This window comes from Ambystoma mexicanum, chromosome 6p, assembly GCF_040938575.1.
Source record: "Ambystoma mexicanum isolate Mex_15411 chromosome 6p, UKY_AmexF1_1, whole genome shotgun sequence".
Classification (NCBI taxonomy): Eukaryota; Metazoa; Chordata; class Amphibia; order Caudata; family Ambystomatidae; genus Ambystoma; species Ambystoma mexicanum.
Genome location: NC_090935.1, coordinates 1251907961 through 1251931089, shown reverse-complemented (window position 1 = coordinate 1251931089; position 23129 = coordinate 1251907961). Strand labels below are relative to the sequence as shown.

At 44.5% G+C, this 23129-nt stretch overlaps 1 protein-coding gene across 5 annotated transcripts in view; it reads left to right on the top strand.

Annotated features, from left to right (window-relative positions):
- The window catches only part of VPS13A (vacuolar protein sorting 13 homolog A), a 2994934-nt gene that overhangs the window by 2745997 nt on the left and 225808 nt on the right, over positions 1-23129 (top strand). For all 5 annotated transcript variants that reach the window (XR_011280366.1, XR_011280367.1, XM_069625905.1 and 2 more), the window contains one exon: positions 11039-11153. Coding sequence is in view for 3 of the 5 variants with exons in the window: in XM_069625905.1 (XP_069482006.1) it covers positions 11039-11153 (115 nt within the window). In the remaining 2 variants the exon portion in view is untranslated. The remainder of the gene's footprint in view (positions 1-11038; positions 11154-23129) is intronic.

The following is a 23129-nucleotide window of genomic DNA, read 5'->3' as shown; positions in this document are numbered from 1 at the left end:
CATTAACTGCCCCAAACCCTGTGATGGTGTCATCTTAGAAAGAAAGAAACAATATCGTAGGGATCGGGTGGCAGTAAAAGAGTATGTCAGGCTATATACATCTACAAGACAGAAAATGCTAACTAATTTAGCTACAAAGTATAGAAATTGGCAAAAAATGGCATAAGGCATCCATAAGAATCATTGACTGGCAAAATGTATTCTCGTGGCTAAAAACGTATAACATGGCAAGTTTTTGGCGCAACTAGAACAGCTTTCGGAAATATTTTCTCCAGACAGAAATTAATCCGGTTTCACAGGAGGGTTGGATATTACATATCCAACACCTATATTCTCCCCCAGTAAACTTAACAACGCAGTATGACCCACCTGTGTCCTTGGTATGGGGGCAGGATGGGATGCTTGAGGGTGGCACACTTGATGCAGAGATAAATGAGACGAATTTAGAACGATTAATAGTGAACTCTAAAGTATCATGTTCTCCCGGGCCGGCCTGATGGTATCCCTAACCTTTTATTTAAGGACAACCCAACTTTGTGGACAAGGATGTTAGAAATGTATTTTCACTATATTATCAAGACCGATAAAATACCAGACAACTGGCGACAATCCATATTGGTCCCGATTTTAAAGGAAGGTGACAGATCAGTACCATCAAACTACCGCCTCTTGGCAATGATGGATTTGAGCCAGAAATTGTTGGCTAATATATTATTGGAGCATCTAACTACCTGGTTGGAAGCACATAACATCTTGAGTAACTTTCAAACAGGTTTTAGAAAGAAATATAACACTACATCCAACTTTGAGGTGTTACAATTTCGGAGGGCCTTAAAACCTAAGGGGAAAAATAAACTATACAGCTGTTATGTTGATTTTTCCAAGGCCTTTGATTTGGTTTCCAGAACAAGGCTTTGGATTAAATTGAAAAAATGGGGCATAGATCGTGATCTGCTTCATTATATCCATTTGTTGTACACAAACACATTTGTAGCGGTACGTCTTAGCCAAGAAGGCTTTCTCTCAGAATACACACCCACCCATCAGGGGCTAAAGCAGGACTGCATTTTGGGCCCTGTTCTGTACAACCTTTACTCAACAGATATGGAACTGGCCTTTAAGGCTATAAGAAATGTCCACCCTAGCATCAATGGTGTCAAAACCATCTTAATGTCATTCATATGCTGATGACATTATAATATTCGATCAGACACAGATTGGCCTACAGCGTACACTGGATGCCTTAAGTAATTACGCACAAGAAAATGTAATGGTCATAAATAAAATGAAAACAAGAACAATGTGCTTGGATGGTTCACAAATTGCGTCAAGAAAACCACAGTGATATATGGAAAATACAGCCGTAGTGAATGTAAAGTAAGTGTTGTATTTGCGTTTTCCCATATGGGCTAGACCATCAGCTTCTCATTATGAGGAGTTTATGCATACAAACATTTGGAAAAGATGGCTGGCCATAAAAGTTTATATAGAGCATTGTGGTGGAAGTAATGTATAAGGTTTTGTCAGAATTTATAAAACTAACATAATTCCTGCAATTCTCTATGCTTTAGAGGTTCTACTAGCTGCAGATTTAATTTGACTAGGTAAGTTTGAGGCAAAACTGTTATGATCAATTATCAATCTGCCTAAAGGTGTTCCAGTCGAAGCCCTGAGACTTGATTGGATATGGTCTGCAATCTCTGTCCTCACTGTGGTCGGTTAAAAAGGTGCTATTATATTCCAAATTGATTAAAACAAGCTGCAGTTCGAATAATTTATTACAATGACTTGGTAAAGAACTGCAGAAGGTCTGCCAGAATTATTTTGTTGTGGACCTTCATACATTCACAAAAAATATCCGATTGAATTGGGACTTCATTTGGAAATGATTGAGGGTTGCCGTGACTTTGACACTCTCATAAAGAGACAAGCATGGGACCTGGATATGGTCAGGGGCATTAATAAATTACATGGCCTCAAGAGACACAGAGAATTTGCTTCTCAGGGTTTCAAATGCGGCAAGCCGCAGACTTATCTAACTAAATGGTCAAGTCCACAGCTCAGGAGATTTACAATGCAACTTCGCCTAAATATACTGTGGACCAAAGAATTCACCAGTAAATGGAGGAAAGTAGAAGTGCAGGACAAATTGTGTAGAAACTGTATATGCGAAGTTGTGACGAGTAGGCATATATTCACCTCTTGCGCTGCATTGACAGGCCTCTATATAAGAAGTTATGGAGGTTTTGTTAGCTCTCCAGAAAATATAAGCAAGGACCAATTTTGGGCCACCTTGATAGGGGCCGAATTGATTATTATGAATGAAGCAGCTTTTTATGTTTGGAAGCGAGCAATGAAGGATGTAACTGTATGCATAAATAGGTAGGCTGTATGCTCTGGAAAGTAATGCTAAAAATGAGCACATGTATTATTAATTTGTTGATTTTATGAAGGATCACTTTAATGGTTGAGTTTTATTTTAGAATTATGTGTATCTGTACGGAAGTGTATTGTTTAATACTGTAAATGTGAATCATTTTTTGAATGTGAATTCCTTTTTAAATGTGCAAAAAGTTTTCATTTGTTAAAAAATAAACTAAATAAACATATGTGAGGGGTGGGTTGCAATAAAGTATCTGGGAGTGTTTTAACTGTTGGAAAAATGAATCAACTGATGTGGTTTGTTGAGACTTAGGTTAGTTTGGTTCCACAGCACCTTCTAACTGATCCCCGGACGATTGTACAATAAATTTGCTTTACATATAAAATGTGAACTCGTTCCTCAGGTGGTAACCCGTTTTGGGCTGAGGTAGTTAGGTGTCCGCCCCCACAGGGCTCGTGGTGGCATCATGCGGAGCCGCACTGTGCCCCCTGGGGGCGGAAAGTTTTCTGAAGAACAGTTGTGCTGGGATAGGGATATCATAGATGAGAAATCCGTGGGAGAAACATCCATCGAAAATAAGATTACGAAGAGGTAAGTATTTTGTGCTTTTGGATGGCAAAGACACCAAATAGGACAGAACTGGGGTTGATAGTGTAGAGTTTGCCCTCAAAGGTCACAGTGATGCGCCCTGTATAAGATATTTAGGCAGATCACTGTATCGAAGGTACATTTCTACCACTGCTCCCAAAAAAGAGCAATCATGCCTCCCAGCAGAGGTTTAGGTCTACTTGATATAAAATATGACCTTTTTTTTTTTATTATTTGCTTCTATCAATTCAATGATTTTGCAAAGACGAAGAGCAATTGTGTCAGTGTTTCTTTTTCTTCTTTTTTCAAGCCTAAAACAGCTTTAAGATTGAAGTTTCCCATCTTGCACTCTGAGTTTTGGATTCAGGTTGCCAATTCAGTTAGACCTTTAAATGGCCGTTGCCTGGGTGCTCATCAGATTTAAGGGAGCAAGCCTCTAGGGCATTCCTTAATATTTTGGCAGTTGCTAATGCCCAAGTTATCCTAGATCCGCACATCAATCGATTCCACCAAACTTCTTCTTCGTACAGGAAATTGGGATCGATCAGCGGTCTCAGATACGCTCTTCTCCATTTTATCGTTTTGGGACAATGTAACAGGAGGTGCTTTATTGTTTCAGGTTCATGTTCCGTTTTGCATAGGCGACAGAGATTTGTTTGTGATTGTCCTCTGATGGCCCTTACTTCGTTGGTCGGAAGTAGGTTTAAGCGAGATCGCAGGAAGGTAGATCTTAAAACCTTGTCCGGGAATCTTTTTAGGACTTCATTCGGCGAATGTAATTTTTTTGATTGAAAGTTCGAGTGAGGAGTTTGTTCTTTCCTGCTAATGTAAGAGTCTCTATCCAGTCCAGTTGGTCCATTTTGCGTTTGATTTTCGTGGGGTTTTGGATTAATTGATCTTCGCTGCATCCACTGTTGGCCAGGACTGCTCGCTGCTTGGCAGCCAAGATGGTAAGAGGCTTGCTCCTTCCTTCAGCTATTTCAGAATTGATTATATTGTATAACAGCGGTGAGTCCTGCATTATTATTTTCCTGAAAAGCGCCATTTCCCCTGCTTCGATTGTTGCTTTCAAGGACAGAGTTCCCACTTCTCTTCTGATGATCGAGATGGCGGTGGAAATTGGAAGCTGAAGGACTTTGCGCCAAAAGTATGCTTCCAGCTTTGGCCAAATTGCGGGCGGGATCGCTGGCATTGCCTCACATCCATAAATCAAGCTCGGTATGACTTTGCCTTTATAGAATTTTATTGCCGGGAGAAGCGAAAAACGGCCATTTTTTCTGTCGATTATTCTTGCTTGCGTGGTGAGTTTTCGGGTCTTGTCCCATAGATGTTGTTGCATCGAAAAATTCTGATTTTGGGTTGTCCAAAATCACCCCCAGGTATTTGAAGAGTTTTACCACTTCTATGGACGAGTTTTAGATGTGCCATCTGTACATTTTTGAGTTCTTTCTTGGCGGCTGACCGAGTATCAATATTTTTGTTTTCTCCTTGTTTATTTCTAAGTTGTTGTTTGCTATGTATTTGGCCAAGTTGTCAAGCTGCCTTTGAAGTCCAATTTCAGTTTGATCGAGGAGAATTATGTCGTCGGCATATAATAGGCGAGTCACAAGTGTGTCTCCGATTTTCGGAGGAAAAGTTCTTATCGATTCGCCGTTTTCTTTAAGGTCGCCAAGGAAGTAGATGAATAGAACCAGGGCCAGGGGACAGCCCTGTTTCACCCCTCTGAGGGTCGAGATTTCTTCAGAGAGCTTGCCTGCCTGGTCTAACTTGACCCTGATTGATGTCTTGTCATGAAAGGCCTTTATTGGGTCAAGAATGTTGTTTGGGCACTTCCATTTGTCTAGTTTTGACCATAGTAAAGTTCTAGCTATTCGGTCAAAAGCTTGGTTGAGATCTATGAAAGCCACGTATACTTTCCCCGGTCTTGACGTAAGTATGGCCTTTATGACACTCAACATCATGATGTTGGCTGTGGTACTCGAATTTTTCATAAACCCTGTTTGGAATGGGTCTCGGCACGGGGCTGTTTTTTCCTCAAGTTTGAAAACTTTTTAGGAGGAATGATCCAAAGAGTTTGCCAATTGTGTCCAACAGCGCAATTGGACGGTAGTTTCTTGGGTCCGTTCTATCTCCTTTTTTGTATGTTGGGGCGATCACTGCAGTGCGCCAGGAGTTTGGAATCGATCTTGTGGTGCAGCATTTTTTAAATACCTGCCCAATGAAATTTGCCCACTCCTCTGGATGGTTTTTCAAGTCTATATTAGTGATTCCATCCGGACCCGGAGCTCTGTGGGTTTTCAGACGCTTGATGGCCAGTACGATGTCTTCATTTGAAAAATCTTCCCAGGTAATAGATCTTGCCTCAGGCTTGGGAATTTCTGTGATTTGCCTGAGAAGTTGGAAAATGTTGGCAAAGTGTTGTTTCCAGGCTTCTTCCTGGATGTTGTTTAGACCTTTTCTGATTGCCCCTGCTTCAGTGTTCCTTATTAGTTGCCAAAAAGCACCTGAGTTTTTATCTGCCAGTTTTCTAAGCATTTCTTCTGAGTACTGCTGGTAGAGAAAGATTCTTCGGAAGCGTAGCCACGATTTGTACTGCTTTTGTTCCTTCAGATAGAGTTGTCTAGATCCTTCTGAATTTGAAGATACTGCCAATTTCTTTAGCTTCCTCAGGATGCAGCGTTTCATTACCAGTTCTTTATCATAAGTGTTTAATGGTTGCTGAGTAGACTTTTGGTATAGTTTCCTGGGTTGCATGAAGGGGATCAGCAAGGGCTGATAACCAGTAGATTTTAATGACTCCCTGTTTTCCCGTAGGCAATGCGTTTTGTAGTTTCTGGACAGTTCCTCGATTTGTTTGGCAGTGAGCCTTAGGCGATTTCCTTGGGTGTTTGGTTCCACTTTTTCTGGCAGTTTCATTTTGTCCTCACCATCACTTGGCCATGCAATTTTCAGGATATTGTGGTCACTTGCCTCTACCCTTATGACCTCAAAGGCTGTAATTAGGGTCAACATAGCTTCTGAAACGTATATACAGTCTATGGTCCCATTCTGGGCTCCTCTTTCCCAGGTCGGGACATAGACCGCCTGAGGGAGTGAGTGGTCAATATTACGAAGATTTCTAAAGTCCATAAGTAGTTGCCATTTTTTTCCACGAGATTCCACCTGGCTTGTTGGACGCGATGGAATACTTCTTGATGGTCAGATCGGGCATTTAGCATTTAGATCTCCGCTTAGGATTATTAGTGGGTTGTTTTGGGTGAACATAATGTTGTCAATCTTGCTTTCGATGGTTGCGAGGAAGAGTCTGTCTGAGATGACTTGGGGGTTCCAGTAAGTTGTAATTACAGTTATCATAGAGGAGGTCGTAGAAAGGCTCTTCCTGTCCAATTGTTCCCACTTTATTAGTACTGCTAAGTGGGTTTGAGTTGCCGCCAGCTTCTTTTGAATTGAGAGGCCCGAGCCGGATCAGACTGCCACGAGAAGACCGGCTGATGGACGGCCCAAGCGACCTTTCTTGGCCGGAGAGACTGCAACTGCGAAGCCGTCAATTGTCGGAGGGGTGACGAGCCATGTTTCTTGGAGGGTAATAATGTCGAATTCTCCGAGGTTTACTGCTCCAGGTTTTGTAAGGTGAGCAAAGCCTCTGGTGTTCCAGGACATCATTTTTAGTGTTCGAAGTTGAAGATCTCGTTTCGGTCTTTGCTCTGTGAGGCTCGCTCCGTCTTTGATGGAATCCGCCTTGGCACTAGATGGTATTTGTTGCTATTTTTGTTTAACTTGAGGAAGTTTTCGGAAGCCATGCTAGGAGCTGTTTAATCGGTGCGAATGTTGACAGATTGGTTTTGGCTTCTGGAGATTCCCGATTTCTTGAAGTTTTTTGACTTATGTTAGACAGTTTTTGTTAAGATTTTTTTTCTGAATAAGCCAGAGCTCTTTTCTTGGTAGGCGATCTTCCTTCTTGCCTTTCTCTTGCTCTGTATAAGTTTCTTTCTGTAGGTTTCCTGCTCGGGGAGAATCGATTTTTTTGTTTTGTTTTGTCCAGTCGTTGGGGTGAATTTCTCCTTGGGGACAGAGGCCGGTTTTGCACTTTGAGCTCTGATCTTGATCTATAATGAATTTTCTCAGATGGAAGAGAGTGTTCGTTAAATTCGAAGTTCCTTCTAGTCGACCCTCTTTTTATCTCTAAGCGCTACTAATATCAGGTCGGTGCTCTTTAAATCTTCGAGATTTCTGATATGTTTCAAGATTTTCAAAATTGTGCCCCTATTTAAAGTTGTCTTTTCGAAGTTTTCCAGGATCTGTTCTAGTTTGAGAACTGTCGCAAGAGCGAGCCTTTGTTGTTTTGCTGTTTGTTGATTCCGGCTGCTATCTCTAGAGTGGCTTTCTCCTTTCTGTTCAGTCGGTTCTCTTGGTTTTTTGTGCCAATTGAGACCATCTTTCCGACTGTTGTCTGTTTTTTTTGGTGAATTTAGTTCTGCATAATTTCTTTTTAATGGATTCGTTCTTGTGGCGTCCGTACCTCTAGGATATCTTTGGTTTGGACTGAAATCAACCTTCTTTTGCTCACTGTTCGTCCTGCGTTTTTTGGGTGTAGGGGATGTTGCATAGTTTTTGTTTGTGGGCGATCTTTCCCCGTCGCCTTTTTCAGTGTGAGATGGACAGCCGCTTTCAGGGGATGAATGGATAGTGATGTTCATAGACACTTCGTCTCGTAGAAAGTCTTCGACTGTGACTGGAGAGTGTGTCTGTGAGACTTCTGAGGGACTTCTGACAAAGTGGCAGACTTGGCTTGGCGATTTTGGCGAAGCAGTAGGTACACTTAACTTCGAAGCCAACTTTCTGTTTTCCGCTTGAGGTGTCTGGTTTTTTTCTCAGAACCTGGCCAGCGAGGCGCAGCGACGGAGGGGCTTCCGTCGTGGATTGAAGATTGAAGTTATTTTTTGCTCTTTTCAGATTGTTTGGCTGAGTTGATGTGTCTTTTGTTGGAGTTTTTGATGTACAGATCAGGAGTGGTAGGTCGGTTTGCTTCAGAGCTGTCTCTTTCAGGCATGATTTGACCGTTCCCTTTTTTGCTCCTTTAAATAAGAAATGACGAGGGGGTTCAGTTTTTTCGTTTGTTTTCAGGTTTGTAGTAGGCTTTTTCCCAAAATCAAAACAGATTTTATTTGAAGGTCGTTTGTCATCTGACTGTGTCTGTATACTCATTACTGTTTCTTTTTCAATAATTGAGTTTGTTTGTGATGCACAGTCTCTTGAGTCTTTAATTAGAATATAATGTGGTAGAGGAATTGGGCTTGCGGGATTGGTTCGTTTTGGGTCTCCTATGATTTTGTCGTATATTACACTGTCGACTTTTTCTTTGGCGGTTATGTAGCCTTCAAAGTAGGTCATTTTGGTGTGAGTCATGGCGATCAGTGTGGTTTGATCCTTTAACGTATCGTTTATAGCTTCATATAGCTTTCCGAATGGAGCGAGCGCAATTGTCAATGCTGACATCAGTGTCGTCAGGTCTCGCTTCTCCGGTGGGGTCCCCTTTATCCCTTCCTCTGTTTGACCCGCCCCTGTACTCTTCCTTCTAGGTGGAGTATGGAACCAACAAGGTTGAATAGAAGGCGGTGATTGAGATTTGGGTTGCGGGAATTTGTTTACTGGTGATGCTGCTGGTAGGCCCTCTGGTGGTAGCGCTCTGACTGGGGTCAGGCCAGGGAGCAGTGGTTGCTTCTCGACGGGAGACCCTTTGGGCCCCTCATTTGCTCTCTTATCTGTTGGCTGGGTCTCTTTAGGTCGAGGAGTAAGTGGGGGGCACAGGGGCCCCTTTGTGCTGTTTGTCAATGGACTCTCTGAAAGGTGGGGGGCTGACTCGTTGGAGAATGGTTGACAGAATCAGGTCTCTGGCTATCCGGTAGTTCGATTTGGTCTTCCCCAGAACTTTCATGAGAGTAAAAATCCTCCTGGATATTTTCTTTGCAGCCAATGTCTGACATGCCCTCTTTAGGTGTATAGGGGAACTTGCATGCTTTTGGACCTCCTGCCAAGTCTAGCGTTGCGTCCAGCATTTCTGCAACTGTCAGTTCAAGGAGGATGTCATATTTCCGTTTTCCTTGGCTGGCAAAGTATGCTTTTAGCGAGTTTCAGATTGCTGCGTTAGTAAAAAGCTTGTCCAAAGAGTTCTTATTTTTTTGGTGTGGCAAGTTGCCCAGTGTTCCTTTCTTTTTCTTCTGATTTTTTTGAATTTTTTGTTTTTGTTTTGGCAAGTGTAAGTTTTTTGCAGTTTTTTTCGAGAAGTTGAAAATAGACAGTTGGTCTGAGGGAGAGGTTGCACTGACTTCTCGTTGGTAAGGTTTTGGTCTCTCTATTGCCAGCTGATCTTTGGCTCCACCTCCTTGAGGAAGTGGAGCCTCGCTTTCATCCGCGTGAACTTCAGCGCGGACTTCCTTGTGCTTTGACGTTTTTGCCGTCAGGTTTTCCTCCGACTCGTTCTCCCATAAGTTTGCAGCGTGGGCGACAGGCGTCGGCGGCTCTTCAGCAGGGAGCCTGTGATTGGGGCTCGGCATGCGGTTTTGAGCAGGTCCCGGCGCCGGAGACTTCAAACCCCCGGTGAGTTCAGGGCCATTTGGCAATGCGGTTTGTTGTGAGTCCTCATGGGCGACGGCTGGCGATCGGGGTCGGGGTACCGCATGCTGTTCTCTCGCTGCGCACCCTTCGGTCCGCTGCACTGGGAACTTGGATGCATGCGGTTTTCCCTGCTCCGTCGCCGATTTTCTCTCTTTTCTCTCTTTGGCCCCGCTGGCATCCTTGACGGTGGTGACTCCAAGTTGCCCAGCTTCTTCGCTGGGGGCGTCTTTTCCGGGTGGAGCGTTTGAACTGCGCCCTTGTACAAATGCATATCTTTCTTGCAAGTCATCTTTGCCGGACGTAAAGTCTAAATGTTTCGGAGAGCTGATGTTTGAAAGTCCCAGTTTTTGTGAATGCTTTGATTTTAATGAGGGACGCACCGGCGGGTGGGGGAGGTCAGAACAGAGGGATACAAGCCTTTAGTTTTGGCTTGAGCTTCTCATCCACCGAGCTTCATCGTCTTCTCCTCCTGATGTTGGTGAGGCGGATGTTTCCCCTCGCCTTTCTTCCATGTTGGTGTTGGTTTCGGGGCGCCTGCCCATGGACTGCCACAGACTGCAACTCAGCAGCCAACTCCGCGGCCGCGGATTGGAGGGGTTTTTAAGTCTAACCCACAGGAAGCAGGAAACAGTAGAGAGACTGTAGAGTAGAGTAGACTACCACAGACTGCAACTCAGCAGCCAACTCCGTGGCCGCTCTGCGGATTAGAGGGGTTTTTAAGTCCAACCCACAGAAAGCAGGAAACAGTAGAGAGACTGGAGAGTAGAGTAGACTGCCACAGACTGCAACTCAGCAGCCAACTGAATATTTGACCTTTTCCAATTTGACCTTATTTCTTTTGCTCGTTTGTTTTGGTCAAAAATGTGGCGGAGACTCCCTGCAGCCCCTCTCCACTCTCCCCCCCACCATAACCTATTCCCTTACCTCTCTGCATATATTTATTTAATTACATTTGATCGAAAAAACAAACAATCAAATTAATTCATTCAGATTGAAAAGGTCAAATGTTTTTCGATCAAGTGTGCTAATACCCCAGCAGAGACAACTGGACACAGTCTCCCTCGATAAAGGGCCTAGGCATGGCAGAACCTTAGGTGATTGAGGCATTATCTTTAACTTGGCTGCAGGAGACACCCCAGACTCTGCAGAACAAAAAAACACTGCTGCTTTGATGTCTTCCTTGTCTAATCAAAAGATTTGAAAAGTAAGGATCCTTCTCCATTTACTGAAGATTGCAGTTCTCTTGTCTCTTATCAGACTCTCCCCGAGCTTCTGCCTCTTGAATGCATGGAATGCTTATTTGTGAACTAAACATACAGACTTAGACTTTAATGTATGGACGGTACATACATTCATGATATCAAGTGTTCAATTCATTTTTATTAGTGTGTGTATGTGTGTCTGTGCACCTGGAGGTGATTCAATATTTTTCTTTGTGGTTTGTCTTACTAGAGCAACAGATTCTTCTGATGAGGTGGGGAGTTTGCGTCCGCCTCGATTTATTCATGAAGATGGTGTCATCCGGCCTTACAGGATGAGGGAAGGCTCTGGAAGCCAGATGTTACAGGTGAGGTTTCAAAAAATATATAATTATATGAAAATCTGTTTGCGAATGTAGTGATGGCTATTTTCCATTTTGTGTTTATGGTCTTTAACATTGTGTTATCAGAGTTTGCAGTGTTGTTTTATGAGTAGTCTGTAACCGTGAAAGTAGGGAAGGTGCAATCCTACTAGACCGTCTTCACATAAAATGTCTTAGTTGTATGGATTTACTATAATGCATTATATTTTGTATTTAATAAGATTATATCTTTAGAACTTACCTGCACCAAAAATTGACTAAGAAACTAGGGTGATTGCTTAATGTTGGAATTTCGTGTGATTGTTAAAAAGGGATCAGAAAATAGAGACACAAATGATTACAAGGCCTGAATACTTACATCTGTTACAATAAATTCCGTTACATGTCATATTTGGTAAACTATTGCACACAATATCTGTTTTTCAGGTTTTAAAAGTAGGTGTTGGCTGCTGTAAGGTTGTCTTTTGTATTTACATAGGTTAAAATACATGTTTTTATGTGATTCTTTCCATCTACATCGCTTTTATTTTTGCGACTACAATCTTCGCTTTTGATTTGAAGGCCATTTTGAAACTCTTGCTGTCCTTTATTTGTAGTCTGTGCTCTCTTTATCCAAGCGTGGAGCCTTTCTCCATTGTTTTAGTAAAGGCATTAAAGAAGACCTTGGTGGTTTAGGACAATGTCAGTAACTAGGTGTATTGTACCTGCTGCTTCTACCCCATATTCCAGTATGTTTCCACATTTTGTAAACTTGTGCTAATAATTTCCTGTCTCATTGTTACACTTCCTGCTTTCATCTTGTTACAATAATTGGAGAGTATGCATTTTTGGGGAGTCTGGCTAAGCCTCTCATTTTCCATCCTGCATACGTGAACTAAGTGATGGGTAATTCTTGGATGTGTAGGAGAAAATGAGGTTCCAACCAAATGTTGTGATATCTTCCTGAATGTCCTTTTCCATATTTCCAACATGATGCTTAGGCAGTTTTGGTTAGAATGTATTAGGTATGTTTATAGTCTGAATGCTTTATTTTTCCTTGTATGATTACACATTATAGTGAGAAGGATCAATATTTGCATGTGCCAAATCCTACAGGACTTTTCAATTCCTCTGCGCATATGGTTGGAAGACATACGATCAATGTGTCACTTGGCCCTTTGTAGATATTTTGGAAGTGAAGTAAATGTCAAAATACTTCCAAAAATAGGTCCTAGGTAGTCAAAGACGTATGTAGATTGCATAATATTTCAAATGTATCTTCCAGTTGTGGAGCGAAAGAAGTATTTGTAAAACTGCTGACACTATTAATATTTTTCTTGCGCCTTGTCCCAAAGTGTCTCCCACCATTTCCTTTGGACAGATTAAAATTTTCCAAATCCAGTTGTTACTTTCTTTCCCAAATTCTGCCTGTCTTTTATCAAAGAATTAATTTGCATGTTTTTTTTTCATGGTCATTTTTTTTCCAAGTTATTTGTGTGCAGCAATTTAAGCATGGAAGTCTTTTGACTTCCAAAAACATGATATGACTTCCACATTTATGGCTTGGAATTATATTACTTACACTCGCAAAAACTGAAGCACTGCAAAATATGTTGTCATATTCTTTGTTATTAAGGTCAGTCTTTGCTAACAGTTGAAAAGAAGCACAAACCTTGTTTACCAAGTAAAGCTAGTTTTGAGATTTGAGATAATGTATGGATTAGATTTTTGCAGACAAACTGCTTCCTTGTGTTTCTTTCTACTGTACTGTGTCTTCCCACAGATTCCTGATTCTAACATATTTTTTGCTGCTGCTTTGGCAGATCTTTTTTTCTGCATTCTCAGCACGCTTCTCAGGACCTTCGGTTACAGTTCAGAACATTTCTTTCAACATTTATTGAAATTCTATATATTTTCAAAATGTTTACCTTAAAACGTTCCGATTTCAAACACTATGTGGATAGCGACTCCAAAATGTTGATTAACTGATCCTCACAAGATTGTTCTTTGGTGTCTGGGTATCGACCACAAAGTTACTGACAGTAGTTTGTGCCAGTGAATGATGCCGAAAGCTTTGCAAAAGAGGTCATCAAAACTCATTCAAGGACATTTGACGTCCAAGTCACCTAGTACCAATCCATCTAAGAGAAAGTCCTCTCAAGGTCTAGGCAGTGCAGTGAAAAGTCCCTAGAGAGGCCAAAAAAAGAGCCAAAAAATATAGGAAAAGATTGCACTCCAGGGTTGACTCCTGCCATTCTTCTTCATCTTCTTCCAAGAAGAAGAAAAGAAAACGCAGAAACTCACCGTCCACAGAATCATTGCATGACCTACTCTTGGATCGGCTCCCACCAAAATCTGCCTCAGCAGTAAAAGGGGAATATTTTAGGCAAAGAATGTTAGATGAGTTTTCGATGGCAGCGCCTTCAACTCCAACATCGGAGCCTGATAAAAAAAATCAGATCCCACAGAGTCAATCAATGCTGGCAGGGACTCCGGAAAACATTTGTCCGGCACACTTAAGAGCCCGACTGGGAAGGCTACCTCAAAGGATTCCCTTGCAGTGCCTCAGCCATTTAGAGCTTGTACGCCTTCATCCATCGAAGCTGTATCAGCGCGCAGCTCGAAGGACCCAACGGCCATGAGAAATGATTTTGAGGCCCAATTATATGCAGTCGCTCCAATATATCTACAACAATGAGTACCTTTCGGATTTGAATCGTTCTGACCTAGGAACTCCCAGAAGAACTAATCTGAGTAGTCGTGGATGGAGGATTTTGCCTCTGATTTTAAAGGACGCCAGCAGAGTCAGCACCTTTTCACAGGTCTAATTCTCCCAATATGATATGCATGCCCATAGAAATGCTGCATACAGAATGGTCTTAACCAAGGTCTCAGAGTGCTTGGGATGGGGTCTTCCTTCTAGGGATCACATATTATGTCCTTACTGAGATTCTAGATCAAGGTCCTCCAAAAGTATCAGTTCTGCCTTTTCATGTAGAACTAAAAGATCCTCTTCATGAGTTATGGAAAAAATCATGCAGAGCCAATGCTGTTCAAAATACAGACCTACCTCCACAGACACTAATTTTCTCTCGAATCACCTTAGCCCAGAGAGTCTAGTGGTTCAAGTTGCCACTTCTGCTGCGAAAACAAGCACATATCCATCCCTATCTCCAGACAGGGATGGTAAAAGATATGATCTATTATCTGAAAACTATTTTGAATCAAGCAGCGTGGCCCTCAAAGCCATTAATGCATCTTGTGCCCTTGCCAAATACACCCACACATTATAGTCTATAATCTCTAAGGCAAAAGAGCATACCCCAGAAGGGGAAATGGGAGAGTGCTTCTACAATGTTATATCTGATAAGGTAGCAGCATGCCAGTCTCTTCAGACAGGCCTATATGTGGCTGACTGTGTGGTAACAGCCCATGAGAACTAGCTTGGTATTGAGAAGATTCTACTGGTCAAGAATGTCTGGTTTTGCACCGGACGTTCCAGAAAGACTTCTCGACATACCCCGGAATGGCACACATTTGTTTGACCCTAAAGCAGGCGAGAGTCTAGAGAAGCTGAATGTCACAAACGCCACAGCTAAATTAATAGGTGCAGCAATATGTCTGCAACAACCACAACCATATTCACAAGAATGGAGAAATAAAACCTTTTGTCATTTTTCCTCCCTCAACCAATGCAGTATAGGCCAAGTCACACATAGACAAGGGCACAGAAAGTTCTCTTGCCCAGCAAGAGGCATAGGGGGAAAATCTTCTAAGACAAATGTTTTGACGCTTCCAATTCCATTGGCTGCATCCACAACTCCTAAAACACTTTTAGGAATTCTTCAACCCATCAGCAGTAGTGGTAAGATTAACCCTGCATTCCAAAGAATGTTATCATATTACTTTGGATGCATGGGTGCTCCAAGTAGTATCCTATGGCTACTGTCTTATTTTTCTTGAATTAGTTTTGGATTGTCCTCCATCAGTACACCTGTTTCTGTCTCAGGACCATCTACTCCAGCTGCAGATCTCTTCTCTGATGGAGAAAAGTGCCATATAATTGGTGCCTCCTGCCGAGAGGAACCAGGGATGATTTTCAGATTACTTACTGGTACTGAAGAAGGAAGGGGACTGTGTCCCATCTTGGACAAGTTACTCACGAAGGACAAATTCAAGATGGTAACACTCTTGCAGATCCTTCAGACTCTAGAGCTGCAGGATTGGTTGGTATCACTCGATCTTCAGGACGCTTACTTTCATGTGCCCATACATCACAAGCAAAGGAAGTACCAGAGATTCGTAATAGGTGGTAGCCGCTATCTGTTTTGTGATCTACCTTTCGGGATCATCTCTGCCCTGAGGTTCTTCACCAAGTTGCTGTCAGTAGTGGCAGCCAGTCTACAAAGAGGGGTGTCCATGGCTTCCCCTACCTGGACAATTGGCTGATTAAGGACAAATTTCCTGGAACAGGCTCAGAAACATCTCAACAGCAACTGCCACTACTTATATGAATTGGGCTTTGCCCTCATCTTCAAGAAGTCTCAAGTGACACCCTTGCAAACGCGTCATTTCAAAGGAGAGGCTTGAACTCCTCCTTGGGAATGGCCTTTCCTCTCGGGATCAAAGCTAAACATATCCAGCACATGTTCATGAAACATGGGCTGTCCTTGAACATCCTACGGTTGCTGGGTCTCATGGCATCCTGTATTTTTCTAGTGCCAGAGGCTAATCTGAGAATGAGGTCACTTGAGTCGGCCCTCTGATCTCAGTGCTAACAGTTCTAAGGCAGCATGACAACATCGCCCAGGTCCTGAGCAGGGTCGCAAAGGATCTCCTGTAGTGGACCCGCAGAGAGAACTTGGTGGCTGGAGAACCCTCCTGGCAACCGTGACTGGAGTCAACTCAGACTCCTCCTTGAAAGGCTGTGACGCACACCTGACTGAGCTGATGGTGAGCGGTCTCTGGCAGAGATGAAACTTGTTGTAGACCTGTTGAAACTGAGGGCTATCAAACTGGTGCTGAAGGCCCTTTTGCATTCAATACAGGGGAAGACTGTCTGGATCATGACAGACAACACAATGGCCATGCTACCCCTTTGCAGGAAGGCAATGCTGCTCTGCTTTTTGGTATTGTAAACGGGATCACCTTGTTGGCAGTTCACTTGGCTGAGATGGAGAATGCAAGAGTGAATTCCCTGAGCAGGCAGGGCTCAGTCTCCCACAAGTGACATATTTGCCCTCTGAGAAACCCCTGAGGTGGATCTGTTCACATCCAGGTCCAAAAGGAAGTGCTCCAGGAAATTTCCCCCAAGAGAGGCACCAGGGGACATGTTTGTGGTGGACTGTTATGGTCCACTTATATATGCATTCCTGCCATCCCTCAAGCCCTCTGTAGGTTTAGGAGGTTTAGGACAACCTTTATCCTAATTTCTCCAGATTGTGCCAGGACGTGGTCCAGATTGGATCTAGACTTTCTAGAGATTGACCTCTGCCCTCCACATGATCTTCCACAGAGAGTCAATCTCCTCTTGCAATCGAGAGCTTTCCTCCCATGTGTCAAAACTCTCAACCTTCATACCTGGCTTCTGGACTGTTAAGATACAAAGACTGGGACCTCACTGAAGACATTATGAAGGTGTTGCTCTTGGCCTGAAGGCCAACAACACAAGCTCTATTCTGCTGCCAATGGAAGTCATTTTGCATCTGGTGCAAAGGACAAAGACCCTTTCCTATGCAATACGTCTATGGTGCATTCTTTCCTTTTAAAACTCACCCATCATGGGTTTGCAGGTGGCTCCAGTGAAAAGATACCTTGCTGTGCTTTCCATCTTCAAACATACACCTGAACAAGGTTCATACTACAAAATGCCAATCATAATGCAATTCCTTAAAGGTCTAACAAATAACTTTCCGCCAACACCTTTTTTGGTGCCCGCTTTGTACATGAACATGTACTAATTTCTTAATGTGAGAACCTTTCGAGCCACTACACTATTTCTTTTTTTTAATTCTCTTTATTGGTTTTACAACATGTTAAACATTCCTCCCTCCTTCCCCCCCCTCTTCCTTCCCAACTCCCCTTTCCCCTTCCTCCCTCCCCCCAAGGGGCTTCAGTGTCTTCTTCCAATTGCATGGCTCTCTCGACGGGGTTTACTAAATGTAGGTCCAGATGTTTTAGGCGTTGTGGGCACCATTGAGCCCCAAAGAAGTCTTTCAGCAATGCTAAGGTCTCACCCCAGTCCCGGGCACATTTTGGCAGGTTGTTGTTCATTGCATATGTGGCCCGTACCAGTGCCACCAATTCCCATACTTTGCGGAGCCACTCTTATACTGTGGGGATGACAGCTCCTTTCCATCTTTGAGCAATAAGAGTCATTGCTGTCAAAGTCAGTACCCACCCGTGCCTTCTCCCGGCCCTTACTTTCTCCTTCCTTCCCTGCCTCTCTCATTCCCAGCAGAACTCTTTCCGGGGGTCTTCTGGCCCCTTCCCCAAATGCTTGGACTTGCGCCTTTTGGACCTCCCTCCAGAATTGCTACATTTTTGGGCATTTCCACCATGTGTGTGATGCTGTGCCCTCTTCCCCGCACCCCTCCAACATTCCCTGGACATGTCTGGGCATATTCTATGAAGACAGGCGGGCGTATAATACCACCCATACAGGATCTTGTACCATGCCTCCTGGAGTTGGGATGCCCTTGCCACTTTGGGTATCATTCTCTACAATCTTTCCTTCTCCTCCCTGCTTATTTTCTGCCCCTCCATCTGCTCCCAACGTACAATGTACAGCCATGAGGCGCGGGTGGTGGCGGCGTCAAGGATCCTGTATAAGTTTGATATTAAGCCTTTTGACCCATCTTGTGTTAGCAAGAACTTCTCAACTGGGATAACCTGTTGGGTAGCATTTGCCTTGATATGTGTATTCATTAGCCAGTGCCGTAGTTGGAAATCTGAGTCTCTCCCCCTCCTCCACCCCAAACTCCAGTTTGCACTCTGTAAAAGAACACATGTTCTGGCCCTGGAACATGTCCCGAATCGTCATGCAAACCCCCTCCTGCCATTGTCTGAAGGCTACTGTTCTCTTCCCGGGGTAAAATCCCTGTTATAAAGGATGAGGGTGAAGGGGGGTGGGAAGGTCGTGATTCCACGTTTCCTCACTAATTTATCCCAAGTGTCCGCCACCAGTTTAGTGATGGGCTTAGGTATAGATATTTTGGTCTAAATTGTCGTGGCAGCCACAACACCTCCTTCAAATCGTGTTGTGCTACGGCTCGATCCATCAAGACCCACTACTTCCCTGCAGTCCTGGTTAACCCCTCGCTTATCACTCGCAGTTGTGTTGCCTTCTATTATTGTTGGAAATTGGGGAGAGCCCACCCCCCTTCCCTCTTTGAGGCCACCAAGAGATGTCTGCTAATTCTTGACCTCTTCCCCTCCCATATTAATTCCCTTGTCATTTGTTGTAATCTGGCTATGTGTTTTCTAGTGTAGTAATGTGGCTTACTGAGTAGCAGTGTCTGTGAGGTTATATGCTTGTGGAATGTTGTGGTGGAAGTGTTCTGCTGGGTGACGGTTGGTCAGAGAGAGAGAATCTGCAAGCAGAGAAGATGGGTGTGGGGGTGAGCCCGGTGTTTCCCTTGTCATCTTGTGTCCCCTACCATCCCTGTGTCTTGTGGAGGAGTACAGGACAAGGACAATAAAGACACTGAGAACTTACCTGGAGTACTGGCGGTCATCATTGTTACATCATTTTCCCCAATTCCCTGAAAAAACTGGAGGGTATTGCCAGCAGGATAGCCTGGAATAGGTAGTGCAAGCGGGGAAGTGTAACCATTTTGACGGCCGCCATCCTTCCCACCCAGGAGACTCTGAGATTCCTCCACTTTTGGAAGTCCTTCCTAATCACCATTAATATGGGCGGGTAGTTGGCTGCATACCAACCCGGCACCGTCAGTGTGATTTTAACCTCCAGATATTTGATCCCCCCTAGGCTCCATACAAAGGGTGATGATGCCTTTTAGCTCTGCCGTTTCTTCCCTCCCCTCCATTAGATTTAGCAGTTGGGATTTATTAAGGTTAACCCGCAAGCCCGATACCTCCCCAAATCTCTCCAGCAGTTCCCTACATGCTTGTGTGGATTCTCTAGGTCTGGTCATCGACAGAAGCATTTCGTCGGTGAACGCCGCGACTTTGTGTTGTTTACCCCCAAAGGGTATCCCATGAATCTCCCCCGACTCCCGTATTGCTTGTAACAGAGGCTCTAAATAGATTGCGTACAACAATGGGGAGAGTCGGGAGAGTGGGCACCCCCATTTATTTCCCCCTTCTCAGGCGCATAGGGCGCAACATGAATACATCCTCCTCACTCACCAGACCTTGGCGTCTCCTCCGGGCAGCTGTGCTTCTTGTCTCTGCTCTGCCTGAATGTCTATTCTGCAACTGCGAGCCCCACTCGCACTTCGGTCTCTCTCGGTATCCCGCCGGTAGCTCCGCTTTCACTCCATGGATGCTGTCGGCTGTTTGGCTTCTCTATGCTGCTCCTGCTGTGCAACTCCAGCCACTGTGAGCTCTGCTTTCTCCCCGCGAACGCTGGCGGGTATTTTGGCTTCTCTCTTTTGTGTCTGCAGCTCCTGCTGTGCAACTCCGACCAGCGTGTCTACCCCTCTTGTGCCCGTCTAGCGGCCTGCTTGGCCCTGGACTCTACAGTTCCCTGGGGTGATCTTCTGGCGTCGTAGCTCTCCTGCAGGACCCACCATGGCTGCCTCTTCGCATTCAGGATTCCCTGCTGGACTCTTTGATGTTGGTCTTCTCCCTTCTTATACACCTGCAACCACTTCACAGGTTGTAGATGTGAGTCCCAGCCAGAGAAGTGGTTTCAGAGCTCGGGAAGGCAGACAAGGTACCTTTATGAATACCGAATAAAGTATGCAGTGGACCCTGTCCAAAACAAGCATTGGCAAAAGCTGTATGAAACAAACACTACCAAGAGCTAGTGATAACTTTGTGAGAACCATTAGCCAGAACCAATTGAAGAAGTGTTAACCCAGTAGGGGCAAGAGCCCTTTGAAAGCCTGTGGCAAGCCGAAGAACTGTGAAACTGTGTGGGCAATAGCCTGTGAAGGAGCTTTTTAGGATATACCTTGGGGCACAGACGCTTGTAGAAAGCATGCTAATCAAGGAACATTTTGAGACAGCAAAGCTGAGTTGGTGAATGGGACGCCAACTGTGCAGGGAATCCCTCAAGCCTGGTGAACTGTGTCCTGAAGCTTGGAGAAAGGGAATCCCTGAAGCCTTGTGAACTGTGTCCTGAAGCTTGGAAACTGGAATCTCTCAGACCTTGGAAGCTTGTGTTTGGAACTTCAAGAGAAACTTGTGTTGATTCAACGGGAGGGGCTGGGATGCACCCCCTGCCTATTGAAGGTTATTTCCAAGTTAAAGATATTGAACCCCTTTTGGAGGCTAAAGATCCTCTGTTCATGAGTTGTGAGACAACCTACATCTTGGGGAAGGGAGCCCCTGGATGTCATTTGCTGAACTGAAAGATGCCTTTTTTCCGATTGTCATCCTTTTTGAACACTTATTGCTTTTGACCTAGATCCCTACAAGGATATGTTTTGGACACAGACAGACCTTTTGAGTTGGACTTTCTGACATAGACTGTCCTTAGTTTTTTTAGGTAAGAAAAATCCCACCTTAGCATAGGGCAAGGTAGGCATTTAACCAACCCTTTTTCATTTCTAAATAAATGTGTATAGCCGAAACCTTTTCTTTGTGTCTGTGCCCACTCAATGATGCATTCACAAGTCCCAGAGGAGTGTTCCCCTGTTAGTCCTTCGTTGCAGGTTTCCAGGGGGTCCAAAAGCTGTCTCTCTGTCTTAGGTTTTTAGGTTTTACAGTACTATTACTATTTCTTCTGTCTCCAGGCTTAAGGGTGTCCCTCAACCTTCTCCTCAGTGTCTAAGTGTGTCCATCCTACTCTTGCGTATGTCATTGGGTCTATTCAAGGAGTGAGGGTACAGCTGAAACTTCTGCTCTTGGAGCAACTGAAGCCAATTGGATTTGACATACACGCGACCTAAAGAGGCTCCCTCTCTTCCATCATCTTATATTGTTCATGCGGCCAATCTCTCAGTGTTCGACAGATCCAAGGAGGAGGTAATTGTTATTGTTTATTTGTAAAGCGCCTATACACAAAGCAAGTGTTTCAAAGCGCTCAAGGAGGGAGGGAACAAGGGGGAAAAAACAAGTCATTCAGAGCCCTTGAATTTCTGAATGATACAAGTCTACACTAGGCAGAGTAAGTGCATGCCACAAGTGCATAATTAACAGCAAGTAGGTCTGACAACGATTCTGCAGTTTTTGCAAGTGCATTGAGTCGCGGCCATGCAAGGAGGGGAGACAAGGGAAAAACAGGTAGACTATCTTTAAGGCTTGATACATTAAGATTGTGCAAGTGCGCAGACAGGTGCAGGAGAGGGGTGGGGGTAAGAAGTGCAGGGTGTGGGGGGGGGGGGGGGGCAAGTGAGCCCAGTCAGTCAAAGCTGGGATAAGAGCTGAGAAGTGCCACTCTCATGAGTCAAATGACCAAGTGTATTAACGATGAGGCAAGTGCAAGAGGCCTGGCAAGGTTGCCGGGGACCTGTGAGACTCAGAGGTACGCCACGGCAGCCAGTCAGCAGGCTGTGCGGAAAAGGAGGGAGAAACGGATAGAGCGTAGAGAGAGGTTAGCAGGGCAAAGGGAGAGAGAAGGAAGAGGAGAAGAGGAATGTCTTAAGTAGTTTCCGGAACTTAAGGAGATCCGGCTCAAGACAGAGTCCGGCAGGGAGGCTATTTCAGAGGGAGGTCCCTGCAGAGGATAAAGATCTCCCTCCAAATCACTGCTTGGATAACTGGCTCACTTGCAGAAGTTTGGACGTAGATGAGCGGGGGGCTCGGGAAGGACAGTATTTAGGTAGAAATTGTTGTAGGTAGGTCCCAGGACCCAGAAAGCCTTGTATCCACTTTTATTTTTATAGGCTACATTTCCCAGACCTTTATCTCAGGGGCTAAGACTCTATCCCCTTCTTTGCGTCCATGATCCTCATTCAAGCTCACTGCCATGTGCTTGTTCCTCTTTCTGCGTCTTAGCACCCGCCTAGAGCCAACTGGGGCTGTTAAACTTCCTGAGGTAGCTACATATATGGGTAGTGTTCCCATTTCTTCCTGACATTCTCTGATCTGTTCCTTATATTGCTGATATTCTTCCACCTCCTTTGTACGCCCCACAACCTCCCCCTTCCCGTATACTACCTCCTCCTCCTTCTTCTGACCTTCTCGAACCAGCTCCTTCTTTCCCTCCCACCCATTTCCAACCTCATGTCCAAAATCTCCTCACCAACTGTTGTAATGGCCTACATCCTTCATGCTCCTCCGAGCATACCCTCTTTCAATGGATTGCTTTTCTCCCGCATATTCCTCATCTTGATAGATATCCATCATCTAGCTCTGCTGGTCAGAAACTTTTCGACAGGTGGCGTAGTGGACCTAGATTTGATCGTCGATCCGTCTTGCTCAGCTCTCGATGGTCTGCTACGGAAGTGAGATCAGGTGTCGTATATATAGCATGCCACTACGCCCCATGCTTCAGTACCTTTTTACTGCGCGCTTGCACGCTGCATCAGGAACATGGCCCAACTTTACTCAATGTTTTTTTGTGCCTTGTAGATGTTCTCTGAAAACGTCGACGCAATGTCGTCTCACAGGGTCTCGGGCTTCAAGCGATGCTGCGATTGCGAGTTCAAAATGTTGGTAACCGACCCCGTGATGTGTGTCTGTGGTGCCTAGGTGTTGGTTACATCACGGAGGCCTGCACGTCGTGCGCAAAGATGCAACCCAAGTCCCTACGTGAGGGGGCCAGGCAACTGGCTTTGGGCCGACCAGTTGCCAAATCTCTGGCACCATCTTTCATCCAGTCTTCGGAGGCCTAGATTGAGGAGCCCACTC